Source organism: Callospermophilus lateralis, chromosome 6 (genome assembly GCF_048772815.1).
Source record: "Callospermophilus lateralis isolate mCalLat2 chromosome 6, mCalLat2.hap1, whole genome shotgun sequence".
In the NCBI taxonomy this organism is placed as follows: Eukaryota; Metazoa; Chordata; class Mammalia; order Rodentia; family Sciuridae; genus Callospermophilus; species Callospermophilus lateralis.
Genome location: NC_135310.1, coordinates 56,318,055 through 56,340,933, shown reverse-complemented (window position 1 = coordinate 56,340,933; position 22,879 = coordinate 56,318,055). Strand labels below are relative to the sequence as shown.

The 22,879-nt window shown below is 39.3% G+C and overlaps 1 protein-coding gene across 1 annotated transcript in view; it reads left to right on the top strand.

Annotated features, from left to right (window-relative positions):
* Positions 1-3,417: 3,417 nt before the first annotated feature.
* The window catches only part of Armc2 (armadillo repeat containing 2), a 109,076-nt gene continuing 89,614 nt past the window's right edge, over positions 3,418-22,879 (top strand). The window contains exons 1-4 of the mRNA XM_076859872.2: positions 3,418-3,524; positions 9,391-9,651; positions 11,954-12,026; positions 21,887-22,055. Of these exons, the coding sequence (XP_076715987.2) occupies positions 9,434-9,651; positions 11,954-12,026; positions 21,887-22,055 (460 nt within the window). The 5' untranslated portion in view covers positions 3,418-3,524; positions 9,391-9,433. The remainder of the gene's footprint in view (positions 3,525-9,390; positions 9,652-11,953; positions 12,027-21,886; positions 22,056-22,879) is intronic.

Below are 22,879 nucleotides of genomic sequence, written 5' to 3'. Positions count from 1 at the left end.
TGATATAAACAATATAAGCTACAAAATCTACTAAGAGAGACTACAGATAAAAAAAAGCACCATGAGCTTATCATTTGGTTGCATTTTTGCACCAGATAGTGTATAAGATCATATTATTACCCAGTCTACCATCTATATCTAATTCTCTTCTTAAAACCCCAAAGCCAGAAGACATTTTCAAAAGAATGTACAGAAAGTTCCTCTTGATCCCTGAAACTCCACTTAGCCTAGGAAGTACCTCTTATTATGGCAGATGAGAGGCCTTGGCCTGAAAAATTATATTTATTCATGGACAATGGCAAGACAGCACACTGGATTTGGGCATTAAGAATATCAGGTCTCGGGGGATGTGGCTCAAGCGGTAGCAAGCTTGCCTGGCATGCGTGGGGCACTGGGTTTGATCCTTGGCACCACATAAAAATAAAATAAAGATGTTGTGTCCACCGAAAACTAAAAAATAAATAAATATTTTTTTAAAAAGAATATCATGTCTCAGAGACTTTTTAGCAAAAACTGTGCGCTTGTGGGCAGATCACTTAACCTCTCTGAACCTCCACATTTTCCACTCTCAAAATGGGATAATAATCTTTGGAATTAACTTTTCTGGCTTATCATATAGACTCCAAATAAGACAACAGAAATAGTGTCCAACCAGAGATACGAAAAATTGTGCTCTATATGTGTAGTATGAATTGTAATGCATTCTACTGTTATATATAACAAATTAAAAATTTAAAAAAACTATTAAAAAAAGACAACAGAAATAAAATGTTCTAGGTTGGACATGTAGCTTAGGATAGAGTGTTTATACCTGAGGCCCTGAGTTTGATCCCCAGCACCAGGGGGAAAAAAAATTCCAAATGAAAGCAATTTGGAAACTATAAAGTACTTTATAAGTGTCAGATACATATAATTAATATTTTGTCTTCTTTGATCTTAGGTATATGAAACATGCTGACAGTCTTGTCTCTGAAGTAAGTGTATTTACAAAGCTGATCTATGTAAAATTCTGTTAGGAATAGCCAGCTCAGTGTATCAGGCTACTGCAGTAACAGCCTAAGTAAATTCCCAAACAGTGGCCTTTGGAGAGATAAAATTCATGACTTTATTGCTTCAAATAATTATTTCCTATAATTTTCTTTGTCATTCTTTTTAATTTTTCAACTTGTTATTCTTTTCTAACTTGCCTGGCAGTCATCTCCTGGCCTGCTGTGCTGGCTAGCTTCAGATTTCAGTAGTGTGTTCATGAGGTCTATTTCAGACTAAGATCCCAGTTGCAAGGCCATAGCTAGTCATTGACAGTATAGCACGTTTTTAAGCTGATGTTTCAACCAAGATGTACGTGTATAATCATCAGTTCCAAATGAAGGCTAGACAGAGTCCAGCGGGCAGGGTACAAGAAAAGTATATCAACCCCATCTTAATTCGGGACCCTTTGCCCAGGCTGAGGCTGAAAATAAGAAATCAGAGAGTGGAGGGGGATGATGTGTAAGGAAATTTCTTTGGAGAAAGGAATGTGGAGAGCTACCTCTTTGATCTCACACCAGTGAGAGGGTTTTCCCAGGTGGGCCTGTTATCCTGTGGCAGCAAGGAGCATGGGTGGCTTTGAGATAAGCTTGCATGCTCAGAGTCCCTGGGGCAAGAGATTTGTGGGTTTCTCTTAGGATTCATCTAAAGGGACAGAGGAAACTGAAGTGAACAATGGATTACTGGGTGCAGGAAAAGGGTCAAAAACAACCAGTTGAATAGTACTGCATCCACCTGAGTCAGGAGTCTCCAGAACAGGGGTCCCCATGAGAAACTCCAAAAAGCCTAGGCAAGACCCTTATGAGTCAACTTAACCATAGACCCTTACAGCAAGCTCAGTCATCCAAGGGAGAAGTTCTTACTTCTCCCCTTACTCCACTTCTTTCCTCTCCCCCTCTACAGGACCTCTAGGCAACAGAGGAGGAGCCAACAAAGCCAACTGCATCTGTTCTGAGAAGGCCAACAATAGACCTTAAGCCTGGGATGGGGACAGGGCCATGAAGACAATTTCATCTGAAGTTTGATACATTTATATCTTGCACCCAACATAATTTGAAACAAAGCTGAGGTTGAAACTTAAGATCAGACTGCCCTTAATCTAAGAATGCGCAGAAAATTCAAGGTCTCTGCCTAACTTTCTATTCAGGGACAGAAGATAAACAGCATAGAATACATTCTAAAATGATAATGAGAGACTAAAATAAAATTGCATTTTATCACACAAGTTGTGCGTTTAAAACAAGTTATGGTTTTATATGAAACAGGTAAAGCTTCCTTTACCCAATGAAGTCCGGTGACCAGTAAATGGGACTTGAAATGATAATTTATGCTGAGTCAATAGAAAAGATTTCAACCTTGAAGAAGACAAATATTTTGTTTCAGGTGCTAAAATGAATCAACAAGGACATATTTATTGTCTGTTATGTGAGAAATCTTAATGGACACTTGAAGAGTATTTACATTCCTTTAGTTTAGGTTATAATAATTTCTCACCAAGCACGTAGTATGTATTCAAATATGTTTTCTATTTAATTATTCTTTACAAGGTACTTAGCACTAAGGCATGTGGCGTATTTTTCCCAATGTTGACAACAACACTTCAGCTGAAAAGTCCCTATATTTATAAAATGTGGTGCAAACCTGAATGGAAAGTGATTATAGTCTCACTTGTATTTAACACTGTAAAGTGTTACTGAATGATCTAATAGGAGAGAACAGAATTTAAACAAATGGGGTTCTTTTTACTATTCAACTGTGTTGATGCAGTAGGGGGCAAAAAAGGGCAAAAAATGACTCGCCACGGGGAACCTAGGCTCCAATCTCACTCTGCCACTCGCCAGGCCTGGGGCCCCCAGTTCCTCTTCTATGAATGGGGTCACCAGGCTACCAGCTCAAGAGTCTCAAAGACTCTCAAAAGAGATATGTGAATACCCTTTGTAAACCCGGACGATAGCCAAGTTTAATGTTCATTAATTGCCTTTTGCATCCCACTTTATATCTATTTACTCATCCAATCTGTCTAACAGCCCGATCTGCCTATTACCCTTCACTTTACATAGAAGGAAACAGAGGTTAAGGAGCTGGTTCCAGGACACCTAAAGCCACAATCGGAACCAGTAAATCCTCTTACCCTAAACACGAAGCTGCCATCCTACCTAGTTGTTTTAACAGAGGCGGGGAGATCTGGTAGGGGCTCGATAAATGTGGTTCAGTAAATTGCTAACTTAAAAGAAGTCTCCCCACGATGCGCTCCAGGTGGGAGCCCAGCTCCTACAGGGCGGTTCCGCTCCAGCCCTCTCGCTCCCGCACCTGCAGCGGCAGCGCCTCGGCATTTCTACGCATGCGTTGGCGGGACCGGCGCAGGCCCAGTGGCTGAGCGGCGCCGGGGGCCGCCCCGCTCCGCCCCGACCTGCCCGCTCCGACCTGGCGGTGGCTGCTGTAGAAAGCCGAGGATGCGCTAAACTCCGCCGGCCTCACTGTCTCCAGCGCTCTCACAGGTGCTTCGGATCAGGCCGAGAGCCACCTTCCCTCTGCCTCCTCCTAGGTCATTCCCCGGCCCTCTCCGTTCGCCCAGCCGCGGCCTGGCTCGGCAGGCTGGCGGCCCCCGCGGCGGCGGGAGGTGGTTTGTGTACGGTTACCATGGAGACATTGGCTCGCCCGGCAGAGCCACGGTGCTGGGGGGTGGCTGGCGGGATGAGGATGCTGTTGCAGTGTGTCCTGGCTTGGACCGATGGGGGAGCGGGCATTGCCCGAAATGGGGGAGCCGGTGCCTGCGCGGGAGGTGAGGCGTCCAACCCCGGTTCACTGGGGGTTCCTCCTGCAGTCGTCTGCCTTTCTCTCCTCTGATGGAGGGAGAAGAACTAGGAGCGTGCTGTCTGGGGTCGGGTGCAGCTATTTCTATACACCGAGCATTTACCAATTGCCTGGTACTTAATAGAAGCTCAGTAATATTTGTCCAATGACAGGGTGGGAGAAGGAGGGGCTGTGTCTAAGCAGGTGACCTAGCTAAGGTCAGACAGATTGTACCTGGGCTAGTCTAGGCTGCAGGCAGGGCCTTAACAAATAGATAACATGTATATGTAACAGTATTTACCATCCATTCAAATAATTTCATGCTTTTTATGATCCATTACAATGGAGTATCAGCAGGTCTCCCGTCCCACACAGACTTAGGAATTCTTTTTTTTTTTTTGGTAGAAAACCAAGCTACACTTTTTATTTGTATCCTATTTTGGGAATCTGTAAGATTCTGATTAGTTGATTTTGCATAGCTGATATTCAATAAATAATATCAGTTCTCTGCTTTCATAAAGGAAAGCACCTCCACTTAGAATTTAAAGCTTATAAAATACATGAAAATGCTGAGCAAATGTCATTCTATTTCTTTTGCAGTTTTTTTTTTTTTTGTCTTGTCATTCTATTTCTTTTGTAGTTTTACATTTATGGGAGAATTTTTTTTTTCTGTATCCCTTTATCACCTAGCAGCAGGACAATTGTTGTTAAATTGTTGTTTTCTAAAGGCCAGGCACCTGCTAAAGTACTTGACATAGATAATTTAATTCTTAAAACAATCCTGTAAGACAATTATCCATATTTTACATAAGAGGAAGCAGCCTTAGAGATGTTTAAGGCCTTGCCCAAAGTCGCATAACACTGAATTTTCAGAGGATTTAAGCCCTTATTTCAACACCTAAGCTCTACTATTGCCTCTTTGGATGCTCATATTAATCCCAAAGTAATTTAAAGTCAGGAAAAGAGTCTGGAGTATTTGATTTGCAGGGAAAAGAGTGTGCATATCAATGGGCCGGGTTGTGCATGCCTGTAATCCCAGAGGCTTGGAAAGTTGAGGCAGGAGGATTCAAGTTCAAAGCTAGCCTCAGCAACTTAGCGAGGCCCTAACCAACTCAGCCAGATCCTGTCTCTAAATAAAATATAAAAAGGGCTGGGGATGTGGCTCAGTGGTTAAGCACCCTTAGATTCAATCCCTAGTACAAAAAAAGAAAAGAGTGTGTAGATGACCAGCCTTTCCCCTGTTATAGATCCCCTGATTTCATTTAGCAAGGAGGCTCTGACTCAGGTAGCTATTAGCAAAGCTAAAGGGAAAGTTTTATAATTAGGTGTAAACTTGAAATAGTTTGTTTAAAAAAAAGTTCTGGGCTGGGAATATAGTTCAATGACAGAGTACTTGCCTAGCATGCTTGAGACTCTGGGTTCAGTCCCTGGTACTACCAAAAAAAAAAAAAAAAAAAAAGTTCGTGATACTGGAAATGCTGGGAATGTAGTCAGTAGTGGGGCCTTGCTTGGCAGATGTGAGGCCCTGGGTTCCATCCCCAGGAGCATAAACAAAAAATCAACAGAGAGCAGCTGAGGACCTTGTGGAGTTGAGATGAGGGACAGAAAACTCAGGTGAGGAGGATGAAAAGTTCCTAAGAGTAGAGTTAGGTAAGAACTAAGTCTATAACTTATATAAGAATTGCCTGATTTCACCACTTCTAGTCTTTCCTTCCTTCCTGCCTATCCTTACCAGATCTCATTATTTCTTTAAAAATTTTATTTGGTCATCAGCTTTAATTTCTTTTTTAAAAAATATATATATTTTAATTGTAGATGAACATATAACCTTTATTTTGTTGGTATCTGTAGGTGCTGAGGATCGAACCTAGTGCTTCACTCATGCGAGGTGGACACTCTTTTGTAAATGAGCTACAACCCCAGCCCAGCTTTAATTTTTTTTACCTGCCATTTAGTGCTTTCTGTGGTCAGCTCTAGTTCTTGTTTTTGTAGTTCACTCTTGTCCATACATGAACATGTGTTCTTGATGTTCGTCATGTGCTCACCTCACTCATTAACTTTGCTGGAACTTCTTTTTCTACTTCAGTCCCAATGCCAGCCCCTGCCACTTGCTCCAATTCAGTCCATTTTTCAGAACCTAACTCAAGTACTACCTCTACCAGATGCTTTCGCAAGATCAGAAATCTCTCCCTTCTTTATAATCACGTGGTAATTCATCTTTATTTTTATTGCCAAATCAATTTCTTCCATGTATTAAAATCATTTGAGTACAAATAGGGCTAAAATTCAGCTTGTACCCACCAGCTCTTGTAAAAATATTGGGGTGTGTCTATGTTGATGGGGAAATCATTATAGCCCATGACTTCCAAATGCCCTGCCTCCTACCACCTCATCTAGTGGGTAGTAGTTTGAATATCACCTCTGGACGCATGCCATGGCTTTTCTTTTATTATTGCTTAAGACTCTGTCTAAAAGAATTGTTATGGGGATTAATTGAGATGCTATGCTCAAGAGTACAGAGCACAGTGCGTGGCATTGAAGTAAATGTTTAATTAGCATTAGAGTGCATTGCTGAGAGTGAATACCATGCTTTATTCCTCTCTGTGTCTCCAGAGAGCCAGGTGAAGAACTTGTACATGGGAAACAGTTGATTAATCTTAGTGGAATGGATTTGTTCCCATCGTCAGGAAAATTTTATAATGTTAAAATTTTCGTGGTATTATTGTGCTATGGTTTGAGGATGCTTTACAATATAAGTAGACAAGCTTTCCAACTGAGTGATTATTTTTCAACTTGGCAAAAGCCATCTACAATAATTTGTAACTTAACCAACATAAAGAAAAAAAATCCAACCCCTCAAAAAGCACCACTTCTAATCAGTTCACTTGCATTAGTAAACATTTCCAGGTTTGAGCTAATAATAATATTATAATAATAAAATAATAAAAGATTGTGCACATCTTACATCATTGTAAGTGAAAGTGAGATTTGGGAAGAAGAGGAAAGAAGAGGGATAAAGTGCTAGAATTTGTGACAAACTTTTATAGACAAAAAGATTTTCAAGTCCATTGTTTACATTTTTCCACCAGCATTTGGTCAGTCTAACTCCTATATGCCCAAATAATTTACAGAATCCTTCATGTGACCTGAGTAAATGTTCCTGCTTTATTACTCTATGAAAGACTGTCCTTTTCAATGCAAACTAAAAGATAGTGGGGGAGAGCCTTGGGTCAGGACTCATACATTTTTCCTCTCTAAAATGCTTTCCCTAATTTTTATTAGGTTTGCCAGATTACCTTTGGACAGTTTAGACTTATTAGTGCCATGTGAAGCCAAAGGAATAGAAAACCTAATTTAGACTCTGGAAGAAAGCTCTTAGTTGTTTAGAAACTTCTTAGTATATGGCATGATCTTACTGCAATGGGTCTGTTGTTGTTGTTGTGTTTGTTGCTGGGGATCAAACCCAGGGCCTTGGACATGCTAAGCACATGCTCTCCCTCTAAGCTACACCCCCAACCCTGAAATGGATCTTGTGAAAACAAACCAAAAAGCCTGTTATGGCCATTTAAATTACATGTTGTGGTGCTGAATTTATATTATGCATTCAAAAATAGCATATGTAAATGTACAAGGACATATCTAAAACGTTTTATGTATATTTTAAATGATGAGCCAGTGTGGCAGATAAGTTAGAAATAAAATGTACTAGCCTGCCATAGTTTTTCTGTAGTTGTGTCTATGTATATAATTCTATAGACCTTACTTAAATTCAAAATCCTATATCAAAAATTCTTAAAAGTAGTGCTTATCCAGTAGCTTTTTACTGTTTCAAGTAACACCTGGCCTTTTCATATGAAAAGAATGACATATTGTTTGTAGTTTTCATCTCAGTTTTTTCCTGAGAAACTCTTGGGGTGGGGTGTGGGTAGAACTAAACAAATGTTATTGTTGTCTGTTGTTATGTAAAAACTTAACATATAGAGTCATAATATAGTAACTCTTCATTTGTCTAAAGAAGCACTTGTTTGTCCTGATTATAGAAATGGAATCTTTTTAGTTTATTTGAGCATATGTCACAAAAACATTTTCTTTTTTGCAGAAGTCATTCTAAAACTGAGCAGCTGAAATATGTGAATAATTACGTAAATTATGTGAACAGTACGTAAATAGTGTGGCCCATCACTCTAGAGCTGCACTAGGCAATGCCGTAGAGATGTGACATTTTAATAGGGTTAGAGGTTGCTAAATTCTTTTTTTGGGTTAAAGATTTTTTAAAGAAAAAAATACCTAATACCATATACTAATTAGGATTAAATTTTGAACAGTCTGTACTATTTTAAAGTCAGATCAGTCTTCATGGGACAGACACCCCAGCATTTGAGAAGGATCTGCATTCTCATGGCCCTTGTGTGTGACTTTATTTTGTTACCTGAGTAATATGAACTGGGAAAGGAACATTTGATATAGATATTTGGTTTTTGTTCATCTGGGGAACTATCTCAAATTGAAGGTGATTTGAATCAGTTCATTCAAAAATATTATGGACAAATATGAGACCAAAATATTCTCAGATTTGTTACAAAAGCAATAGGCTGGGAATGGTGCTGCATGCCTGTAATCCCAGCATTTTGGGAGATTGGGGCAGGAGGATTGCTGGTTTGAGGCTAGCCTCAGCAATTTAGCAAGAGCCTGTCTCAAAATAAAAATTTTATAAAAGGAGTGGGATGTAGTTCATTGGTAAAGCACCCCTGGATTAAGCCCCCAGTACATAAAGGCTCTGTCTGTTTAATATTTAATCTTTTATTAGCATTTTATGTTGACAGCGACTTGGATGAAAAGGGGACTTTAGTGAAAATTTTTAACTGAACTCCATTGTTTTCTTGTAGGTTGAAAAATGCGAGATGAGAGCTGGGTGTGTAGCTCAGTGGTAAAGCACTTGCCTAACATGTGGGAGGGCCTGGGTTTGATCCCCCACATTGATGGGCAGGGGGAGAACATGAGGTGATTTTCTCTTCCCTGCATCTTTCCATTGATGATTGCATTTTGGCACAACTATACAGCATTTGTGTGTGTGTGTGTGTGTGTGTGTGTGTGTGTGTGTGTGTGTGTGTTGCTGGGGATCCAAACCAGGGCCTCCTAAACAGTAGGCAGGTGCCATACATTGAGCTATATCTCAAACTCATATGGAACCCATATTTTTTGAGAGCTGGTCTCCTGTCTTTACCTTCTACACCACTTGGATTTTTTTTCCCCTGTGGATTAAACCCAGGATCTCGCACATACCAGGCAAATGCTCTCCCACTACTATATCCCAGCCCTTTTTAATTTTTATTTTGAGACAGTGTCTCACTAAATTCTCCAGGCTGGCCTCAAACTTCCAGAGTAACTTGGATTATAGGCATGCATACTGTGCCCAACTTGCTTGGATTTTTAAATTGGAAATTGTTTGTGAATTTTTTCAAACCTAATATACAGGAATGGTTTAATATATGGATGGGCTTGTAGTAAGCACTGTTTTCTCTAAAGTACTGGATAAAAGTACTTAATGTTTATTGTACTGTATATTTGCAGGGTGTGGTGTCTATCTGAAGAACATTGTATTTTAAAAGAAAAGATGCTGTCTTCAAATGATAAAAAGTTAGGAAAACTGGATCCATTTTATCCATCTTTGGTATCCAAGCCGAAGACCAGTGCAGAAATCATAAGTGAAGCACGAAATGCATTAAGAACAGTTAGAACCCAAAGACCATTTACACCTCGGGAAGACCAAAGGAAGCTATTTGGACCTGCATCGTCAAGAACACCAGAAAACAGGCCGCCTTCCTCCTTCAGGTATGTGACATTTTACTTTCGTGTACACTCAGCTATTTAGGCTGCCAGATTACATTTTCCCTTAGTTGTGCTCTGCTTATTTGTCTCTCCCTTCCCCCAACCACTGATGGTTTTACTATACCCATAGTTTTGCCTTTTTCAGAATGTCATATAATAGGAATCATACAGTAGAAAGCCTCTTCAGACTGGCTTCTTTCACTCACTGATTGGCATTTAAATTTCCTTCCTGGCTTTTCATGGTATTATAGCAATTTCCTTCTTGATACCTTCTCATATTCCATTGTCTAGAAGTACCTCAGTTTACCATTCACCTACTGAAGGACATTTCAGTTGCTTCAGTATTTTGACAATTACAAATAAAGCTGCTATAAACATCCAGGTGCAAGTTTTTATGTGGACATAAGTTTTCAGTTCCTTTGGGTAAATACTAAGGAGCACAGTTGCTGGATCATATGGTAAGAATATGTTGGGTTCTGTAAGAAACTGCCAAACTGTCTTCCATAGTGACTATACCATGTTGATTTTCTATAAAAAATGAATGAGAGTTTCTGTTCCTCCATATCCCCTCACCAGCATTTGGTGTTGTCAATGGATTTTGGCCATTTTAATAGAGTTATAGTGGTATTTCTTGTTCTAATTTACTGTTAGGCTTCAATAATTCTTTGAGTATTTTGGATAGCAATCTTTCATCCTATATGTCTTTCACAAATATTTTCTACCAGTCTGTTTCTTGTCTTCTTACTCACTTGACTATCTTTTGCAGAGCAGACATTTTTAATATTACTAGAGTAGTTCTTTTTTTCATGGATCATGCCACTGGTGTCATATAAATATAAGTCCTCACCTTGGAATGGGGCTGTAGCTCAGTGGTAGAGCATTTGCCTAGCATGTGTAAGGCCCTGAGTTCAATCCCCAGTACTGCAAAAAAAAAAAAAAAAAAAAAGTCATTTTATCCATGGCCATCTAGAAATTCTCCTGTTATCCTGTTATCTTTTAGAAGTTGTATAGTCTTGTGTTTCATATTTAAATCCATGATTGAATTTGAGTTAATTTTCATGACAGGTATAAAGTCTGTGTCTGGTTTCGTGTGTGTGTGTGTGTGTGTGTGTGTGTGTGTGAGAGAGAGAGAGAGAGAGAGAGAGAGAGAGTGTGTGTGTGTGTGTGTGTGCGTGTGTGTGTAGGTGTAGATATCTAATTATCTCAGCACCATCTGTTGAAAATGTTATCTTTCTGCATTGCACAGGCCCTGATTTATGTTGGTTCTACCTGAGATTTTTTTTTCACTCTACAATAATGCAAAGTGACATGCATTCATAGCAACTGGACTTTGAATTTTGATCTTTTCCTGGGCTAACCATATGCAGTTGGATGCTCACTGTGATGCTGGGCAGCAACAGTGAGTTTTAGCTCCCAGTCAGCCACAGGTAGACATGAATACTCTAGAATGTGTAGAGGGTTGCTAAACTGTGATACTGGTAGGTTAGGTGCATTAAATAAACTGTCATCCCTTATTTTTTTCCAGGAGTTTTTTTGTTAGTTCTTTAGGATTTGCTACATAGATGATCTTGTCATCTGCAAAAACAAAATTTTATTTCTTCACTCCCTATCCATGTGCCTTTCATTTCCTTTTCTTGTCTAGCTAGGACTTCCAGTATGATCTTGAAAAGAAGTGGTGAAAGGGGACATCTTTGTCTTGTTCCTGATCTCAGTGGGAAATCTTCTGGTTTTTCATCAGTTAGATGTTAGCTATAGGTTTTTGTAGATATTCTTTGCCAAGTTGAAGAAGTTGCTTTTATACCTACTTTTACTGAGAGATTTTATCCTAAGTGGGGTTAGGTTTTGTCACATGCTTTTCTGCATCTATTGACATGATCATATGACTTTTCTTCTTTAGCTTCTGCATATGCTGGGTTATGCTAACTGATTTTCAAAGTAGTTATTTTTTTAAAGTTTGACTTTTGTTTAAGATCTTAAAGTTAATTCTAGACTTTGGATTCAGGAAGTCACTTTGGAATGGAGTGGTTCATAGTGATTGTCCTACCAACTTTAAAAAGTGATATGAACAAAGCTTTTTTAAAATCACTACATACATTTATTCTTTTTGTTACTTAATCCTCCTGAAAGTAGCAAAAGACTTGCTAATAAAATGTTTTAAGTACTGTGACATTTTTTAAATGTCTTTTTCTCATGTTTGTGCATTGACTGCTTTTACTTGTTTTTCAGCTAGACTTAACTAACAAATACTAAAAATAGAAGCAATAATTATCTATAGACTAAAACTCTCCACTGTCTCTTATGTTAGCCTCCATGCGTCCAGTTTTGAGTTATCTGACTCCAGGCCTATATCTGGCACTCGTCTCAGTCCACTAGAACTGGTGAGTACTTACTTGGCCCAAAACACTTACATGTGCTAAGGAAATTATCGCAGAGACCTAAATGTATACTAATCTAATGTGAAAGCAAATTCCTTTATATTTTTCCAAACATAATGATCAATACCCAATGAAACTCTTCTATAATTTACCTATAGGTTGATAATGAAGAACATTTTAAATGTATAGTAATTTCAGCAAACATGTTTTATATTTTTGTTTCCTAAAAATAGTTATAGATATTGTGTTCTTTTTAACAGTTTTTAAATAAAAATTGTATATGAAATTCATGTTTAAAAATTATGCATGCTCTTTATATATTCAGAGAGAGACAAAGATTTGTTACTAAAAATAACAGCAGCAGCAAAAACATAGTGGTCTCCTATTCTCTTACTCCTCATTATTCCTTCCCCAGACCTCCCTGTAACACATTCTTTTGGTATTTATATCCATGTTTCTAAACACACACATTGCCTTGTTGCTGTCTGACTCAGGAAGCTTGAGGAATCAGCCAATGACTTCTCACTAAGGACAGTGAAAATTCAGGTCTGTCCCTTCACCTCCAGTCATAGCATGTTGCACGCTTTCTGTTCTCACTGCTGCTCCCAATACAGCTGTCTGATAACTTGGATTATATTCTAATCTAAGTTAGTTTTCTTGGATTGTGATTGTGTAAACCCTGTTCATAGCTGAGTCTTGGATTAGTGGGGACCAATGATGACAACTTTGCCTTGCATGCACCACTGTTTGTCTTCTCTGGTGTTAATAATGCCTTGCCTCTCAGTTTTATTGTTTCAACCCCAAACTCTGCCTCACAAATCTAAATTGCCTTTGTGTGATCAGGCACATGAGGTGTCCTATCAGTGCACCTCGTTAGGGAGCTCTTCAAATGTCCTTGCCAGCCACTTCCCTGAGTGCCCTGTGCACAGATTTCTTCAAGCACCATTCGCTATTATCCTGAGAGGCAGCTCCTCCGTCTATGTGGGCTTTTACCTGTTTCCTGAATCCCATGACTTTCTCTTTTTTATTCACTGTGATTTTAGTGAAGCCTTCCTCCTATAGCTTCTTTAGAAAGTGTGCCTAGGAAATAAATTGAGACCTTGATTCCTGTTTGACCTCTCTGAAGTTCGAAGGATTTTTTCTCTTTGCTTCTAGTGTTCTGAAATTTCATAATGGCCTTTTGGTGGCTTCTTTTCATCCATTATGCTGGCACTTGAAATGCCCTTTTAACATGAAATTTCATGTCCTTTACCTCTGGGAAGTATCCTTGAATAGTTTTGATTGTATCTTTCCCACTTAAAAGTTTTTTTTATCAACATATTAATTGTACATACTAATGGAATTCAGTGTACATGCATATAGTATGTACTGATCGATTTATTCAGATGTCGGATCTGTTGGACCAGTCTTTTCATTTTCTTATTTTCTCTTTTGTTGTACATCTTATTGAAGAATTCAGGTTCTTATCCGTTTCTTGAGTTCTTTTCATTTCTGTTATCCTATGCTGAGAGCCATTAGCCAAGTAGGTATGACAATTTCCTTGCCAGCGTACCCCATGTTGCTTAGAGGAAGGACTCGTGGAAATGGACTTGCCTTGGACATTTTGCAGTGACATTGCATGTAAGGTGACCTTGCTCAAGGACCAAGGCGGATCCGGGTTTAGGGCGGATCAGGGTTGAGGGCTCTCCTTGGGTTTAGGGCGGTTCCAGGTTTAAGGTGTACCCTGCTGGGAATAGGGCGTATCCTGCTGCCTCAGGCTTGCCCGCTCCTGTAGTTCCCGTTGAGTTCTCCTGGGATTCAGAGAGTATTTGGGATTTTCCCAGAGAACGTGGATTTCCCCAGAATGTGTTTGTAGAGGGCCGGTGTGAGATCGGGAATAAGCAATCCTATATTTAATATTTCAAAGTTTTCTTTTTCCTCTAAATTGTATTTTTGAGTAATATTCCGTTCTTATTTCAGGATTGCAGCATCTTATCTGAATATATTAGGGATAGTTTTCATATTTTTAAACTCGGTTTTCTTCTCCCTGCATAGCCTCTGTAGCATTTCTATGTTTTGGTCTCTGTTTTGCATACTGTGAGCACACTTTTGATGCCTCATGCTGCTTGTTGGCATGTGGATGGGGTTGGCCAACCTATCAGTGATCTGTACCACACACTTGCAGTTAGGGGATCTGGCCTGGCAGAGTTGTTGCCAGCACCCCCAATGGCTTATCCTAGGCCTTCCCTTATCGATTTCAGATTTCCTGTAGAAGAGGTGCTTCTCAGCTGTTTCTTGGAGGACAAAGTCTAGGTGCTAGCTTTCAGGAGCCATGTGAAGAAAGAAAGCAGGAGTACCTGGCATTCAGTACGTAAATATTCAACTAATAGTCATGTTTGTAATAAGTACCCTGACACTCAACAATAAAGACAGTTATTATAAGGTATCTTACTTATTGACCCCAATTAGAGATATTCTGTTTTACCCTCTCTGAAGAATAAACTTCCCATCTTCTCCTGGGTTCAGGAGCCTAATTACATAGAACTGAGAGGGAAGAATTACAGAAAATCTCAGCCAACCCTCCTTATTCCAGCCATACTCCCCTTAGTCCTCTGCTATCAAAAGTACTTGTGCCAGGTGTGGTGACATACCTATAATCCCAGCTACTCAGGAGGTTGAGGCAGGAGGATTGCATGTTCAAAGCAAGCCTGGGAAATTTAGTGAGACCCTGCCTCAAAATAAAAACTAAAATGTGCTGGGGATGTAGTTAAGTGGTGAAGTACCCCTGGGTTCTATCCCTAGGGCCACAAAAATTAAAATTTAAAAAAAGTACTTCTTGGGCTTGGGGTTGTGGCACAGTGGTAGAGCACTTGCCTCACATGTGTGGGGCACTGGGTTTGATCCTCAGCACCACATAAATAAATAAAATAAAGGTATTGTGTCCATGTACAACTAAGTTTTTTTTTTTTTTTAGAAAAGGCACTTGTTACCAGTTTCTTAAATGTTCATGGAGATGGTGTCTTAGCCATGCTGCTTCTCAGCTTATATTACCATGTATTTATGTGTGTGTGTTTGTTTTTGATGAACTATTTGGGAGTTATAGACATTATGATGCTTCATCTATGAAGATTCATGAGAGTGCATCTCATATGAACAAGGACAGTTTCCTGCATAACCACAATAGTATCATCACAGTTCAGATAATCAGCATTTCTTAGTAATATCCTTAGTAATGTATAGTCAAATGACCCCACTTGTCTCAAAATGGATCTTATATTTTTAAAATACTTATCAGAATGCCTCTGCAGAAAATTGCACTTTATTGCAAATGATAAAAATAAGATCCCCCAAATATTAAGAATAAACAATATGCAAGAAGTAATTTGCCAGCTGTTGTTGATATATGGCTTTTTGCATCTGCAGCCTTGGAAACCACTTGGGTTTTGAGGAAGCTTTGGCATATTACTGTTGATTTGGGGAACTCACTCAATTTGGGCCTACTCTTTCCTAAACATCTGTATTTCTAGAGTTCATGTCATCCTTGTCAAACCTGAGTAATTCTTAGATTGTAGGATTAGGTGTTAGACAGTATTGACATTTACCTCTGTTTGGGACCATGAGAAATAAATTTCTTTACTGCAGAATGATTGGGTGCTGTGTTCAAAGAAAAAGTAGTCTAAAAAATTCTATGTTAACACCAGGTGTGGTAGCACACTCATGTAATCCCAGTGGCTTAGGAGACTGAGATAGGAGGATCACAAGTTCAAAGCCAGCAACTTAGTGAGGCCCTAAGCAACTTAGTAAGACCTTGTCTCTAAATAAAATATAAAAAGGACTGGGGATGTGGCTCAGTAGTTAAGTGATCCTGGGTTCAGTCCCTGGTACAAAAAAAAACAACAACAACAACAACAACTATGTTAAATAAAATAACTGCTGTAGTTTGAAATTCTTTTGTTTCAGTACATTATTTAAATATTTTTACGTATATCTCTTTTTTTTGCGTGTGGGGTACTGGGGACTGAACTCGGGGGCACTCAACCGCTGAGCCACATCCCCAGCCCTATTTTGTATTTTATTTAGAGACAGGGTCTCACTGAGTTGCTTAGCACCTCACAGTTGCTGAGGCTGGCTTTGATCCTCCTGTCACAGCCTCCTGAGCCAGAGGGATTATAGTCGTGCGCCACCGCCACCGTGCCCAATTAAGTATATTTCATTTTAATTAATTTTTTTTTCTGTTTTGGGGATTGATCCTAGGGCCTCTTGCATGCTAGGCAAATGCTTTACTACTGGGTTATATCCCTAGCATCGTATATTTCATTTCACTAATGAAAATCTGAGTTTCTCAATGAAAATATTCTGAATATGGCCTCTGCTCTCTGCCCTTCTGCCTTCTTTTCCCCTTTTCACTACACTTTTAAAGAACCCTTTGACTCTGGTACCTACTGAATTGACAAAGGCAAGGAATAAGGAGGAATTGGAGTGGAGGAAGGAGTGGAGAAAAGGAGACAACTGGAGAGAGACAGAGACAGAAAAGAAAGAAAGAGAAGGAGGAGGGCAGAAGGGAGGCAAGCATCTCATAGTTAAAAGACACATTTGCTGAAAGAGTTTGTGAAGACCTAACCAATCACTTTTTGGATCTAGGACACTTTCTTAGATGACTTTGTCTTTTAATAATTCCTCAACCAACAATCAGTCAAGAAATAGAAACCCAGAAACAGCCCATTTCAGCTCCTGCATTAACCAAACAACCCAAACTCTTTGTTTCCAGATATTTACCTTCTTTCTGTTGCTCCCCTGCCTATCCTCCCATCTCCTCCAGCAGACCCTGGGCTGCCCACACTCAGGAATGCCCAGGGCTTCTGAGAACCATGGAAAAGCTGATGTTCCTGCTTCCTGGTTGCTCAGGCCTTGGCTCTGGCCTGATTGGCTCAGAGGGTTCCCTTTGGCACCTGTGACCTTGTAAGACAGAAGAAAAGCACTGTAATTTGTAGCCTTCCGTAAATGTTTACATCTACCTGCTGTGTAGGTACATGGGGTACATCTTTTTTCTTTCTTAGCTGCTCCCTGCCATCTCACAACTGTCCTGAGACATAGGGCAGTTAGGTGGTAGTTATTCCTATTTATATTCTGCTACTCTATTAACTGGCATTCAAATTTGTATACACAGATTACTCTCAGCCAGGCACAGTGGTTCACACCTGTAATTCCAGTGTCTTGGGAGACTTAGGAAGAAAGATTGTGAGTTTGAGGCCAGCCTCAACAACTTAGCAAGACTCTGTCTCAAAATAAAGAGTAAAAAAGACTGGGAGTGTAGCTTATGGTAAAGTATCCCTGGGTTTGACCCCCAGTACCAAAAAAGAAAAATAACAACTGCTCTTAAACTTTGAACTTAATAAAGTCAAAAGAAATGTAAATGTGAATAAATAGGAAATTTTGTCTCCTAACATTATTATTGTCAAAACAGCATTCTCCTTCAGTTTCCTAACCTTACAAAGCACATTTATTTATAGTCCCAAATATTTTTATGCAACTTTTTATTGCCATACAGAAAAGACAGGGATCACACAGAGTGCAACTTGATACATTTGCACAAACTAAACTTAGCAGTGTTCAAAAAGAAAAAGTGACATCATCAGAATCTCAAAAGAGATCTTTTGTGGGGTCAGGAATGCCCACCTCTTGGCCACTGCCTCCCCAGGACAGCAACTATGTTGACCTCCAACAGCACAGAGAATTTGGAGCCATTTTCAGTATTCTACATGAACCAAGCTTCTAATATTTGACATGTGAAACAAGATGTAATATGTTTTAAAATGAAAGGGACTTTGGAACTCATATATATCTTGAGGCAGGGTGATCCAGGGTTAGAAAAAGAAGAATGAGAAGTCAAAGCAGTTTTTTCTTTATATCTGAAGTGCATGGTAACATTACAGCAGCAGGTCACACACTGTGAGTGACAAAGTAGTCTGGAGGACCTGTGGATAAGATTGTAGTAACAGAAATGCACTCAGAGCATCCATGTCTCAAAGGTCCATGGCTTGGGAGAATTTTTGATACTTGCTTTCTGCCTTCCTAGAGTTCTTGCATCAGGCATGATTTTGAGAACATGCATGTATTCATGTGTGAGTTGCTTTACAAGTTGTTATATCTTGAGAAGCTTTCTGATGTGGGATGTCACTGCCCCCTTCCAGGGCTAAGAGAGACCCTGCCCCCTCTCTGGGGCTCTGAAGAGTCAAGGGCAGAAAATGGCCAAGGTCCATAGTGTTGGGTGAGCCTTGGCCACCTGGATCCCTTACACGGTGTGTGAATCGCGTCTTCCTGGACTGGGTTGCTCTGTGAGAGCAGTCTGTTTTCAGTGAACTCTTGCAGTTTCATCAGCTGGAACAAATCATAAACTCGGGCTTCTCCAGTGTCCTTGATTATTCTCAAGTCCCCAGTTAGCGTCCTGAAACAAAGCCTGAGGGAGGTAAGGTTCTCAGGCAAAGATTTAAACTTGCACCATTCTGTGCTTTCTAAAATTATTTGAATTTTATAAGAAAAAGTTTTTTTTTTAAACTGATTTTCTTCATAAAAGTCATTTTGCTCCACAAATGGAAGAATGTTTTACAGAACCCAACATGAAAGAAATTGCTAGGCTGAAGATGTATCTCAGTGGCAGTGTTTGCCTGGTGTTTGTGAGACCATGGCTTCAATACCCAGCACTGCAAAAGAAAAAAATGAAAGAATTCTGGACTCATGTAGTAGTTTTCTCTTGAAGAATTAAAAATGCTTTACTTGTATTTCTTTATTTTCTAAACAGTCCAGTAAGATGTGTGTTTAAATGAGATAAACGATTTTTAAAGGTCAGTAGTAACCTTGCACAGTGGCACACATCTGTAATCCCAGTGGCTTGGGAGGCTGAGGCAGGAGGATTGGAAGTTTGAGGCCAGCCTCAGCAACTTGGTGAGATTCTATCACAAAATAAAAAGGATTGGAGATGTAGCTTGGAGAGATCCATGGGTTCAAACCCCAGTATAAGAAAAAAGGGGTGGGGCAGGAGGAAAATGGAACTAAATTTTTATTATACAACTATTACTAATTTTATACTAGGAAAATAGTGCCTTCTATCAAGGAGCAGTTTTAGCACTTTATCTTGCTGCCAGAGATAATTTGGTTACTCTCTTTGGGGGAAAAAATCAGCTTTCCAGACTATTTTTTCCATTTGTAATAAGTTCTTGCATTTAGTACCCAAAATGTTTATAACAGGGGTAGAGGGTCTGTAAAAGGGGCCATTTATTTGATCTATATCATTATTATTTGGCCAACTTCTTGATCTTTATTTCAGTTTCAAGATACCTGTAGAAAATAGACACATTGAGATAAGGAAACCTCATATCAACCTTCGGTATTGAGGTTATCCTTATGTATTTTGTCTTTCCTAATTATGTATAATGCACTTATTTTCCCCTATTATATTCTTTGTTTTTCTGTTGCTATTTAGTTTCATGGCCTAAGTCACATTCTTATGATTATTTTGCATCAAATTGGGGAGACTAAAAGGTAAAGCAACTATGCAACTATGTATTGAACAAATATAGCATAATTTATGCAGACAAGTAAGTGTTACCTTCTTCAGAACAGACCCCTGAAGCATCTGTGTCTTCGGTCTGGGTGTGGTGGCACACACCTGTAATTCCAGTGACTTGGAAGGCTAGGACAGGAAGATTTCAAGTTTAAGCTTAGCCTCAGCAACTTGGCGCAGCCCTAAGCAACTTAGCAAGATCTTGTCTCAAACTAAAAAACGAAAAGAACTGGGGATGTAACTCAGCAGTAAAGTGCCCCTGGGCTCAATCCCCAGTACCAAAAGGAAAAAAAAAAAAGAATCTGAGATTTAATTCCGGCTTGATTGTATAAGGCTAAAATCTTGACTTTTAGGAAGAGTTCAAATTAACTGGGAACCCTCCCTGTCCCTACCACACACACACACACACACACACACAAAAATCAGGTTAACCATATCTCCTGAGACTTTGGGTGATTAGAAATGTAGCTCAGTGGTAGAGCACTTGGCTAGTATGTGTGAGGAACTGGGTTCAGTCCCCAGCACTTCAAAACAAACAAACAAATGGGAACCAAATTTTATAAATAAGGAATATGCAATGTGTACAGGGAAGGGAGCTAGGATTTACGGAGCTTTCATAACAGGAAATGTATTTATGTCAGCATCCTTATGAAATGGGTTTCTTCTTTCCATATCGTAGCTGACCAAGTTCAAGAAGCAAATGGCAGGTTCACATAACCAGTAAATGGATTCCAATCCGATTCTGTTGGATCCCAAAGTGATTTTCTATGTTCTGCTGATTATATTATTAACCTTTTTCTAACTGTCTCTAAAATGTGTCTCTAAAATCATAAAACTAATTTTGGGAGTCTGCTTTGTAAACCAGATGCAAATAAGAGGAAATAAAAAATATTGTTGCAGAATGCCATCATTATTGAAGTAAGCAAATTCTTGGCTGGAAAACTCTAATGTCTATGTCTATGTTCTAGTAGTATATTTGAGAAAACCAAGTATTTTGAGAGGATGCATCATACATAGTATATGATTTTTCCAAATTATCTGACATGATTTTCACACTGGATTTTTCAAAGATGTGTTAATTAACTTATTGGACAGTGAGTCATATCATGTTATGTAAGTGACTTTAGGAATTTTAACTTAATTATTCCTGGTTAGAGCACTAGAAGCGCTTGCTGCCATATGGCTTCTCTTTCATAGGCAAATACTTATGCTAAAGTTAGAGGTAAGAAGGACAGGACCACCTGGTAATATTGAAACTGGAAGCTTGGTCTCCTGTGAGGCTCTGACATGGAGCTGGAGGCCATCTGGAGGTTAGACCAGCCGGAGCTCTGGCTGTCACAGAGTTTGGTGCAGGTGTTTAAAAAATTTTTTTTTAAGGAGCTAGGCATGGTTTTGCAAACCTATAATCCTAGCTACTCAGGAGCCTGAGGCAGGAGGATCACAAGTTCATGGATAGCCTGGGTAACTTAGTGAGTACTTGTCTCAAAATAAAAATATAAAAAGGGTTGGGGATGTAGCTTAGGAGTAAAGCACCACTGGGTTCAATCCCCAGTACCACATACATACACACACAAAAATGTTGTTAAGAGATTAGAAATTTGTCAGTAATGTTCTTTTCCAAAGGATCATCCATACAAAATTCTTGAGATGTAAAAAATAAAACATTTCTATATCTTATGTCCAAGATAGCTTCCTACTTTTGTGTTTTGTGACTTTTTAAAATCCAAATTATTTTAAAATTTTGGCATTATTTAAAAAATACTTTTGTCCAGGATATGTAAAGGTAGCATTTATAGACCACATAAGTCTTGGCAAATAAAGGGTCCAATAAGTGTTTTCTGAGCTAAATTGAACACAAAACTTTGCAAGGCATGTTGAATATATTATACATATTTTTATATACAAGTAATATCTGTTTGCCAGCATGGGTAACTTGTTTTTTCAAATACACTAACCAGTACAGCAGAATGGTTAATACAATTGACAAAAACAGTTAAAACACATACATATATGTATGTGTGTGTGTATATATATATATATATATATATACATACACATATTTACCCACATATACATGTAAATATATCATGTTATATATTTAACACATTTTAATTAATATGTACACACACACACACACACACACACACATATCTCATGTTGAGTAAGGTGGGCCAATGAGACAGTAGAATTAGGGGGCCAAGATGAATGAAGCCAAGCAGAAAGCCCTGGTTTTCTTCTGGAAGGGTTGGGGCCAGCTCCAGGGTAGTGAGCCTTATTTGAGACACAGAAACTCATACCAATCATTTAAAAAATCTCTTTCCAGAAACCGAAAGCTCCGGCATCTCCCAGCGCAGAGGAGGATCCTTGCTTTTCCTTTCCTAAACCCCCCGTGGACCCTGTGAAGATTAGAAGAATAAGCAGTGCCCGGGCGCGCTTATTCAGGGCAGCCTCCCAGGGGGCTCTTCTGCCGGACAGATCCTTTCCCGCCGAGTGTAAGGCTATATAACCTCCTTTAAACCCTGGGACAGGCATGCTTCTTGAAAGTGTGCACAAAAATATTTTTATATGATTTTTCCTGACCCCCCCAGGTGATTTTTATCTAAACTGAGAATACTGGGCAAAAGCTGGCTAAGAAACATACATTTTTCTAGATATTTATAAAGAATTTCTAAAAATATCACAGTTCTTAAAAAATATCACTTGGTAGGAAAAGAATGTTAGGATAAGGGTTTCCAAATGGATGGTTCACAGTGGTGAAAAGAAATAATTTTAAAGTTAGAGTTCAAAAAGTTGTTAATTTCATTCAAAATTAATGAGAAATTTAAGAATTTTACAAAGTGTACTAAGCTTAGGTTTTAATATCATTCTGATTCCCTGTGAATATAAGCAAAACTTGAATGAGACTCTTGTTCCTGTCACAGAAGTGCTGGCAGGTAACTAGACCTGGAGCAAAGAGGCAACGACCTCTCATTCTCAGGAAATCACCCCCGCTCCAGGGCACACTGAGAGTTTTCCAAACTACAGGGAAGAATCCATTAGTAGGACAATAATCAGTGTGGTAGATCACACTTTTAAAAAGGAAGTAGAATAGAAATAATAGGCAACACTCTACAGTAGGGTAGGTATTGCTTCAGGAGACTTCTCTTCAGTGGTGAGTGTGTGCTCAGGGTCATATTATAAACTGGCTCTCACTGTGGAAAACTACTGGAGCTGGCAGAACCAGGCCTCCCTGCATCATCAAGGATTGCTGAAGAGCGGCAGGTACAGTCACAGACAGTCTGATGATGGACCTGGTGGGCACAATCCTCCACCTGAG